At 41.1% G+C, this 10641-nt stretch overlaps 2 protein-coding genes across 2 annotated transcripts; both read left to right on the top strand.

Annotated features, from left to right (window-relative positions):
• The first annotated feature begins 640 nt into the window (after window positions 1–640).
• On the top strand, window positions 641–1585 carry LOC136175025 (olfactory receptor 51I2-like). The gene has a single exon (XM_065945321.1). It carries the CDS (start codon window positions 641–643, stop codon window positions 1583–1585), a length of 945 nt encoding a protein of 314 aa, XP_065801393.1.
• A 7136-nt stretch (window positions 1586–8721) lies between these two features.
• On the top strand, window positions 8722–9666 carry LOC136174935 (olfactory receptor 51I2-like). The gene has a single exon (XM_065945201.1). It carries the CDS (start codon window positions 8722–8724, stop codon window positions 9664–9666), a length of 945 nt encoding a protein of 314 aa, XP_065801273.1.
• The last annotated feature ends 975 nt before the right edge of the window (window positions 9667–10641 follow it).

The following is a 10641-nucleotide window of genomic DNA, read 5'->3' as shown; positions in this document are numbered from 1 at the left end:
ATGCAGAAAATTTAATGCCATAGGATAAATGGATAGAAGGATGAAAAGATAAAGAGGAGACATCTAATGCATCTTGATGAAAGTCTGGAAGGTTATTGCTATGGACAAGAATCTTTCTATTCATCTACATTCTAACTGAAGGGATGGAAGGAAGAACTGGGAGACTAAATATGAGTAAGAGAGCTGGGGAATCATGATAAGCAGCAGATATTCAGTAGAGTGTGAGAGTGGAAAGAGAGAAAGTTTACAGCTTGATAAGTAATTGGAATGTTCAGAACAGTCAAGGAGGTAGTCATCAGGAGAATGATGCCTTAGGTCTTGAACAAAGTGATGCCTGTAGATTGATAACAAGTTCCTAGCTTGGAATGTGAGGAAGAGCATGGTGGAGATAGGCAAAGGTACAGAGGAAGGTAATGTGACCTGTTGAGCCAGCTGGATCACCTGCAAACACTTAGACAATTCCAGAAACCATGGGGAGCAGGAGGGGCAAGGAGTGGTGAGGTCAACAAACTTGATTAAGCTATAGAGTAACAGTCTGGATGGCATAAGCAAGACAATAGGTCATGAATAAACTGTACGTCTGTCTTCTCTACAAGTGGTGGTCCGACAGTACAAGTCCTCCAGTACAAGTCCTCCCAGCATGGGAGGTGTCCTCTACAACAGCTCAGGGTTGCCAACCTTCACCCTGACAGGGCTCCCAGAGCTGGAGAACTCCCAACACTGGATGTTCTTGCTCCTAGGAACCCTCTACATTGTCTCCATCGTGGGCAATGGCCTTATCCTTTTCATTGTCAAGGAGGAGCAGAGTTTGCATCAGCCTATGTACTACTTCCTGTCCCTTCTCTCACTTAATGATCTAGGTGTATCTTTCTCCACACTGCCCACCGTGCTCGCCACATTTTGCTTCTACTTAAGGAAGATCAGCTTTGATTCCTGTGTGGCTCAAATGTTCTTTATCCACTTCTTCTCTTTGATGGAGTCAGGGGTCCTGCTGGTTATGAGTTTTGACCGCTATGTGGCCATCTCTAATCCTCTGCGCTACACCAGCATGCTCAGAATTTCCCGTGTTGTATGCATGTACTTGTGGGTAATCACCCGCAGTTTCTGCATGGTTTTTCCACTGCCTTTCCTTCTGAAGAGGTTGCCCTTCTGCAAGGCGAATGTACTGTCCCATGCCTACTGCCTTTATCCAGATCTCATCCACCTTCCCTGTGGTGACATCACCATCGACAATATATTTGGTCTCTTCAGTGTCATGTCTACCTTCGTCCTGGACTCTGCACTCATTATCTTCTCATATGTGCTCATCCTGCGCTCTGTACTTGCCATTGCTTCTCGGGAGGAACGGTTAAAGACCCTCAACACGTGTGTGTCACATTTGTGTGCTGTGCTCATCTTCTATGTGCCCATGGTTGGTGTGTCCATGACTGCCCGCTATGGAAGGCATGCCCCCCGATTTGTGCATACAGTCTTGTCCCTCATTTATCTCTTTGTGCCTCCCATGCTCAATCCTGTCATCTATTCCATCAAAACCAAAGAGATTAGAAGGCGGCTTGGTCGAATGCTAATGGGAACCAAGTTTTAAACCAGAAACATATGGCGAGTTCAAACCTCAAAGAATATTTATTATTACTCCATAAATTGGAGTTTCCATAACCTGTTTTGACAACTTTTTAAACTTCCTTTTCGTATTTCTGCCTCCAGATGTGTGATGACCTTGTACTAATTAAGACCCACCAAAAGATTTTGGCGAGGTACACTGGGTTGTAAGTTAGAAAAATCATTGTGCAGTTTTCTTTTTTAATCCTAACATGGACATCGTGACAATTACTCCTTCATTTTATCACAATGTGTTTCTATTATCCATGGTTAGAGGGAATCATCACAGAAAAAAATTACTAATTACAATGGGACCACTCTTATAACGCTTAGTGAGTCTTTTCCGCCAAGTCTATGTGAAAGGGAGTTTTATTTTTAATTCTTTGTAGAATCTTCATACTCCTTTCCATAGCAGTTGCATTATTGTGCATTTCCAACAACACTGTGCATGGGTCTGACAGCCTCATCAACACCTCTTATCTCTGTTGTGTTTAATAGTCATTTTGCTTTCACAGGAGCTTCCCTGGTGGCTCTGCAGTAAGAATCCACCGGTAATGCAGGAACAGCAAGAGATGTTGCTTCAGTTCCTGGGTGGGGAAAATCCCCTGGAGGGGGAAATGGCAACCCACTCCAGTATTCTTGCCTGGAGAATCCCATGGACCAAAGAGCCTGGTGGGCTACAGTTCATAGGGCCGCAAAGAGTCAGACACGACTGAAGTGACTGAGCACAGATGCAGACAGGCAGGCACATGATTTAAACATGCATTTTCCTGGTGATCAGTGACACTGAGCATTTTCTTTCCTATACTTTCCTATGTTGTCCTATGTATGTTTTCTTTGAAAAATTTCCATTCAACTCCTCGGTACATATTAAAACGTGATTATCAGGTGTGTTTCTGTTTTTATTTTTGCTACTGTAGGAGCTCATCATATGTTTGGGAGGTGAACCCCGTATCAGATGCTTACTTAGCAGTAAAATTGAGTGAATGGACACAAAAGCATGTACCTTGGTGGAAAGGTACTGAAAGTGCAATTTCTGCTGTCCTAGCAAATTTGGCTTAATTCTGAATAATCTGGGTACTATAACATGATTTAAACATTAATTTAGAACTCTTGTAAAATATAGATTACACACCACCAACATTTCTAAAAGAGAAGAATAAGAAAAAATGAGACAGAATTAAGGTAAATTTCCCAAATGGGCTTTCTTTGTGGCTCAGCTGGTAAAGAATCTGCCTGCAATGCAGGAGACCTGGGTTCAATTCCTGGGTTGGGAGGATCCCCTGGAGAAAGCAAAGGCTGCACACTCCAGTATTCTGTCCTGGAAAATTCTATAGACTGTATAGTCCACAGGTTTCAAAGAGTCAGATACGGCTGAAGTGACTTTCATTTTCACCTCCCAAATGTTAAAACATGAAGGAAAAAAAAAAGCATTGCTAATCAAAAAGGGAGAATGACTGCAACAGTAGTTTTAGGATAGGATAGCTTAGAAGAATGTATAAACCACTGTAAAGTGATATTTTAAATAAAATATTTTATGAAAAGTTTTTATACAGTACTGTCAAGATATTTTGTTGGTAAAAATTCTAATATATAATATTGCTGTTAAGCATGTATATATTTCCATAAAAAAAGGATTTGGAACATGTAAAAAAATATTAATATTTGTTTCTGGTTAGTGAGCATTGAGAAGATTTATTATTTATTTATCTGTGTTTTCTACATTGCCATAGAATGTACACATGTTTTGGTAAAGTCAGAGCCAGAGTGAGGGGGTGAGGAGAGAGAGAGAGAGGGAAGGAGTCAAATAAAAGTACCCTGAGAGTTACAGAAGGGGAGCCTCATAAGGGAGAAGTCTGAGTGTTGGTGCCCCTGCTGATGTCCTACCAAGGTGCTTGCCACATGCCCCTCTCAACTTATAAATGGTTCTATCCTGGGAGAGCTATTCCCCTTCAGATGTGACTGTGGGTTGTGACAGGCCCATGTCTCTATCTGTGGGGCCTGATTCTGGGCCCCAAGAGACTCGTCTTCCCTGGTGCATAGTGGAAACACCTCAAACTTTGGCTCCGTTTTTCCAAATTCACCAGAAACGTACTCTGCAGTCAAAGGATAGTATAGGATTATTAGTTTCAAACAAAATGACAGTACATCCATCTGTTGCAGGCCTCATTGTCAGGCCTCAGGGCACAGGGTCTCTTTATTCAACTGCACTAACTCCACCAGTCATTCAGAGTAGCCTAAGCACGGCACAGACCATGCCCGTTTTACCAGTTGCAAAGTATAAAAGGATAACCTTTCTTGATAGCTTATTATGTGACAGTCAAGGTTCAAAGGTTATTTTATTACATATCTTATTATTAACACTCATTAAGTCTTATCCTCAAGCCTACGAAGTAGTTAAATTAAACTCCGAGATGCACAACTATAGATTAATTGACCAGGATCACATAGCTAGTCAGTGAAGGACAGGAGGTGAACTCAGGCAGTCTGATTTCCAAATCCAAGTTGTTGTGATTTCAATCAGTGGTGCTTCTTTGAAAAATGTTGCAATTCTTATTCTTTATGTGTATTACCTTCTCTGGCTAAACCTGTGTAACATCAATGGTCTTAGTTTGACTGGAGATCTGGGAGATACCAAGTGACAAAGAAGTCAGGTCTTCTCATTCAGTGTCTGTTCACAGAGCACCCCTGGTGTGCCAGTCCCATGTTAAGCTAAGAAGGAATCCATGGAGAAGGAAACAGAGGCATGTATCATCTGAATTCACAGTATGGCCATACAACATAATGGTTCAAAGCACCTATGTTCAAATGCTAGTCCTGCCACTTATATATATATATATTTTGTGACGTTGAAAAATCTACTTACTTCACTGTGCCTCAGTTTCCTTATGTGCAAAATATAGATAATAATAATATCTGCCTAGGACACAGATAGGACACAGCATCTCTTGTGGGTATTGGTAATAGTTATAGGGTGGAAAGGTCATCAACTGACTTAGAAGATGTAGGTTTAAATATTCTGCCACTAACAAGCTGTATAAAATCACAATAACTCTTTTTCTTCCTAAGTTTTAATGTCCTCTTCTATAAAATGAGGGACTAGATACAATATTCTTGCATGTCACTTCTACTTCTGATCATTCTGCTCCTAAATATCCCTCTGAGAAATGAACTACCAAGTCAGAGAGGGAGGAGCCCTGCAGATGCTCCATATTCCCAGCAGTCCTGGGCTGCTGAGCTGATCAATGCTCAAGGGACGTCCTGGATGCAGCCTTATACTGCTCAGGCCAGGGAGTTGGCACAGGAGGCGGGGGTTATGGGCAGGGCCCCCACAACTGCCCTTCCTTCTTCTGCACCCTCCGTGCACAGAGATCTTTCAGGTAGGTAAAGTGAAGTGTCAGACACTCCAGGCTCAGGCTCTGAGGCACTCTGACTAGCTTAGAAATTCTGAGTGTTATAATATGACAATATAAATAGAGAAAGGTTGTGCCAAAAGAGTCAGGCTTTTAAATTATTTTTCTGCATATTTTCACTTTAAAGAATCACTTTATAGTTCTCTCTTTTCCATTTGTTACTCTTGTTTTCTGAAATCTTGCCATGGTTTCCATGTCATATTTTCCTTTTTCTGCATGGATTTTTCCTTATTAGGCTGTAGTTTGGATGTGGATGTCTTCATATGAATAATCACCCCTCACTCTCCTGCTCTTTTTTCAGAATAAACCGGTATGGTCAGAGGGTTATAAAAAGACAGTGATTGCTTTGGAAGACACTTGGCAAGACCCTAAGTAGTGTTAAAAAACAAAACAAAACAAAAAAACAAAAAAAAACCCAACCCTCCAAATCAAGGATATCTGCATATTGCATGCAGAGGCAAACAGAAATTTTTTAGGATGAGCTTGCAGATAGGAAAAGCAAACAATTTTATGAATGTGGAATGAGGGATAATGAAGGCATCCTGAGAAGAAAGCATAGAGTGTTATAGCCATGCTTTCCAGGAAACAAACTCACTCAGGAGGACAATGCAGATAGTGGAGTGCAGGTTTATTACACCGGTGGGCCCAAGGCAGAGTCTCCTCTTAGCCAAGGACCCCAACCAGCATTTGTGAAAATCTTTTATACCCCATGTGTACGATGTGTACGTGTCCAAACCCACTACCCCAATTCCCTTGAAACTTGCATAAACAAAGGAAGGGTAAATACAGCTACAATAACCCCATCATTCATGTGTTATGTGTTCAAACAGTCAATAATCAATAAGCCCACAGTTACATTCCAAATAGTTAATAACCGATAAGCCTCTGTTTACATTCTGATAGACAGTGTCCAGAGGCAGGGGTGATTAGTGTCTGTTTTCTCTTAGGTGATGAGTAACCTGGATGTGATCTTCAAGGTTCCCCTGTCCGGAGGGGGTCTTATCCTTCCATTGTCGTTCCCACAGGCACAAAGCAGAGAGTTCAGAGTCCACTGGAGAGGTGGCCGAGCACGATCAGCACAGACAGGCCTGAGATGGAGTCCAGGTCCTACGAATTCCTTCTTCAAGAGGAGTCCTAATGTAGGTGGAGGAACAAAAGCAAAGTAAAGTCAAGAGGAGCGGATTTAGAGCAGGTCTAGAACTCAGATTTGCAAAGTATTTTGTCCTAAGGTTTACACAACAGCTTACTTTTGGATCTTCACTACCCTATTTGCAAAGTTCCTTAGCCCCTTGGATTTACAAACAAAGAGAATCAAATTCCTGTGGGATCAGTGACTTTCTGAGTGCATCTCCTGTGTTGGGGCTTGCACAGAGCACAGCAGGGACTGAAACAGTGTATAAGTGTCAGTGTTGGTCTCTTGGACCTGGTGAGTCAGAAGGGGAGATATATTTCATAATTCAACAGGAACTATGGTAACTCTGTAATAGGAAGTTCTAATGCAGAACAGGCAGTGAAACAGGCATAAAAGGAGATGTAAATCTATCACTTATGACAGTGTGAGGAGAGGAAAGCAGTTACCTCCACTGCAGTGACCAGTCAGAATTTCATGGAGGAGGAGGGTATCATTGATCCTGGAACCTGGAAGATGGAATGAATGGGTATGCTGACACATTCTGGGAAACTCTGGGATTTGAGGAGCTGTAGTTGATGTTTGAGTAACAGCAAGTAGACTTATATGGGTGTTTGAGGTACAAGGAAGAATAATGTTGAGAACTGAGAACAGAAATATTGATTTAGTACTGATCACAGAAGACCTTTATTTCTAGGCTTGTGAGTTTGGATTGAACTGTTTGAAAATGACGGGGCATTCAAGGTTTCTACTCAAAAAAGTGCCATTTTCAGATCAGTCCTCTGGAAATACTATCCTAACCAGAATAGAGAATGAAATAGAGCCATGGGGTTCACTAGAATAAGATTGCTATGGCAAAACATGTGATTTCTTGGATCTGAAGTGTGAGACTACAAGTAGAAACAAATGGGCAAAAGTGTTGGCAGAGGGAGCTGGGTCATTGTTTTCTTTATCTTGTCCCATTTAATATAGTAGCTGCAGGAACTAAAGAGCCTCTTGAAAAGGATGAAAGAGGACAATGAAAAAGATGGTTTAAAACTAAACTTAAAAAACAAAGATCATGGTATCTGATCCCATCACTTCATGGCAAATGATGGGAAAAAATGAAAACCGTGGCAGATTTTATTTTCCTTGGCTCCAAAATCACTGTGGATGGTGACTGCAGCCTTGAAATTAAAATATGCTTGCTCCTTGGAAGAAAAGCTATGGCAAACCTAGACAAGGTGTTAAAAAGCAGAGACATTAGTTTGCCAACAAAAGTCTGTCAGTCAAAACTATGATTTTTCCAGTACTCACGTATTTATGTGAGCTGGACCATAAAGAAGGCTGAGTGCTGATGAACTGATGCTTTCAGATTGTGGAGAAGACTGTTGAGAGTCCCTTGGACAGCAAGGAAATCAAAGCAGTCCATCCTAAAGCTAATCAGTCCTGAATATTAGTTGGAAGGACTGATGTTGAAGCTGAATCTCCAATACTTTGGCCACTTAATGTGAAGAGACAACTCATTGAAAAAACCTGATGCTGGGAAAGCGTGAAGGCAATAGGAGAAGAGGGTGACAGAGGATGAGGTGGTTGGATGGCATCACCAACTCAATAGACATGAATTTCAGCAAACTCCAAGTGATGGTGAAGAACGGGGGAGTCTGGCATGCTGCATTCCATTGGGTTTCAAAGAATGGGGCACGACTTAGTGACTGAACAACAACAATAACAACAAAAAAAGAAAGAACTTGGAAATGTGATCTTTGAATTTTGCATCTCAAACTTAGTCATAATAATAGTATTATTCAAAGAGTTGGAAAACACAGATAAGAGCCCATTATCTGTATAGCCATGGATAAGAGAACTGATTATTAGACATGTGGCTTTCAGGTTCTATTTAGATCTGAAAGAAATTATTAAGAAAATATTTTAGTATAATAAGTTATTCATGGTGAAAATGTTAATGTCATAAGGTAGATTGAAGAATGAACAGATGAGTGGATATAAGGGAGTCCTAGTGCATTTTAATGTATGTGTGGAAGACTGTTTCTGTGGACTTATATCTTCCTGCCCATTGATCCTCTGTCTGGATAAATGCAAGACAGAACTGGGAGACTGTGTAGAAGTAAGGAAACTGGAGAGTCATGATAATGAGCAGACGTTACTTATCAGTAGAGTCAGTAGAGTGAGAAAGTGGAAAGAGGAAAAGTTTACAGCTTGAGGAATAATTGGAAAGCTCAGAACAGTCCAGGAAGTAGTCATCAGGAGAATGATGTCTTAATTCTCAAACAAAGTGCTGCCTGTAGATTGATAACAAGTTCATAGCTTTGAATGTGGGGAAGAACATGGTGGAGATAGGCACAGGTACAGAGGAACATAATGTGACCTGTTGTGTCAGCTGGATGACCTCCTGAAAACACTTAGGCAGTTCTAGAAACCATGGGGAGCATGAGGGGCAAGGAGTGATGTGGTAAACAAAATTGATGAAGCTATAAATAAGGGTCTGGATGGCATAAGAGAGACTTAAAATAGGTCATGAATAAACTGTACGTCGGTCTTCCCTACAGGTGGTGGTCCTACAGTTCAAGTTCTCACAGCATGGGAGGTGTCCTCTACAACAGCTCAGAGTTGCCAAATTTCACCCTGACAGGCCTCCCAGGGCTGGAGAACTCCCAACACTGGATGTTCTTGCTCCTCGGTATCCTCTACATTGTCTCCACTGTGGGCAATGCCCTTATCCTTTTCATTGTCAAGGAGGAGCAGAGTTTGCATCAGCCTATGTACTACTTCCTGTCCCTGCTCTCAGTTAATGACCTAGGTGTATCTTTCTCCACACTGCCCACCGTGCTCGCCACATTTTGCTTCCACTTAAGGACAATCAGCTTTGATTCTTGCATGGCTCAAATGTTCTTTATCCACTTCTTCTCTTTGATGGAGTCAGGGGTTCTGCTGGTTATGAGTTTTGACCGCTATGTGGCCATTTGTAAGCCTCTGCTCTATACCACCATGCTCACAGATTCCCGTGTTGTATGCATGGGCTTGTGGGTCATCACCCACAGTTTCTGCATGGTTTTCCCACTGCCTTTCCTTCTGAAAAGGTTGCCCTTCTGCAAGGCGAATGTACTGTCCCATGCCTACTGCCTTCATCCAGATCTCATCCACCTTCCCTGTGGTGACATCACCATCAACAGTATTTTCGGTCTCATCATTGTCATGTTTACCCTTGGTCTGGACTCTGCACTCATTCTCTTCTCTTATGTGCTCATCCTGCGCTCTGTACTTGCCATTGCATCTCGGGAGGAACGGTTAAAGACCCTCAACACGTGTGTGTCACATCTGTGTGCTGTGCTCATCTTCTACGTGCCCAAGATTGGTGTGTCCTTGACTGCCCGTTATGGTAGGCATGCCCCCCGATTGGTGCACACAGTCCTGTGCCTCATTTATCTCTTTGTGCCTCCCATGCTCAATCCTGTCATCTATTCAATCAAAACCAAACAGATTAGATGGAGGCTTGGCAGAATGCTATTGCCAACCAAGATTTAAGTCAGAAGCTCAAGGAAAGAAAAGAAGTCACTGGATATTTACTATTACCTCACACATTGGGGTTTTCAATACCTGGTTTGACAACTTTTTAAGCTTCCTTTTGGGTAGGAATCAACCCTTAGGATTTCTTCCACCAGATGACAGCCTGGTGGTGGTTAAGACTGAAGACAACAGGTTTTGGCAAGTTACACTGAGCTGTAGTTTAGCCAAATAAATAAATAAATAAATAAATAAAAGCAAGCTCATTTTTTTTTTTAAATCCACAAACTTCTCTCCTAAAATCAATCCCTCATCTTGTTACATGTGTTTCTTTTATCCATTTTTAAATTGAATTGTCATATAAAAATTTACTTATTACCTTGGGAACACTGTCACAGTGGTCAAATAATTCTTTTCCCCAAGACTATATGAAAAGTAGTTCTACTTTTAATTTTGTAGAAATTTTTTTAATTTTGCAAAATTTCTACAAAATTTTAAATTTGTAACAACTCCATATTCTTTCCATCCCAATTTCACTATTTTACATTCCATAAAACTGTGCAATAAGTGACATCCTTGCTAATATTTGCTGTCTTCTGTTTTTTTTTTTTTTTTTTTTTAACAGCCATCTTGACAGATGTGTGGTGATATCTCATTGTGTTTTCAATATAGATTTTCCTGATGATTAATGATATTGATCATTTTTTTTCATATACCCATTGGCCATTTGTATATCCTCTCTGGAGAAACTTCCATTTAACTTCTTAGCACATGGTAAAATTAGATTATCAGACATGATTTTGTCTTTGTTTCTAGCTACTGTAGGAGCTCCTTACATGACTCGGGGATGAACCGCTTATCAGATACTTACTTAAAAGTAAGCTTGAATGAATGGACACAAATAGCACATGCCTTGGTGGATAGATTAAACAAATCTCGAATATGTTGCTTTTCACCCCAGTTCACTTGACTTAATTGTGAATAATCTGAGGAATG

Source organism: Muntiacus reevesi, chromosome 9 (assembly GCF_963930625.1).
Source record: "Muntiacus reevesi chromosome 9, mMunRee1.1, whole genome shotgun sequence".
Taxonomy (NCBI): domain Eukaryota; kingdom Metazoa; phylum Chordata; class Mammalia; order Artiodactyla; family Cervidae; genus Muntiacus; species Muntiacus reevesi.
This window is presented reverse-complemented; position numbering and strand designations above follow the sequence as displayed.

Coding starts and splice junctions, on each gene's coding strand:
- LOC136174935 (XM_065945201.1), top strand. CDS start 8,722: ATGGGAGGTGTCCTCTACAACAGCTCAGAGTTGCCAAATTTCACCCTG.
- LOC136175025 (XM_065945321.1), top strand. CDS start 641: ATGGGAGGTGTCCTCTACAACAGCTCAGGGTTGCCAACCTTCACCCTG.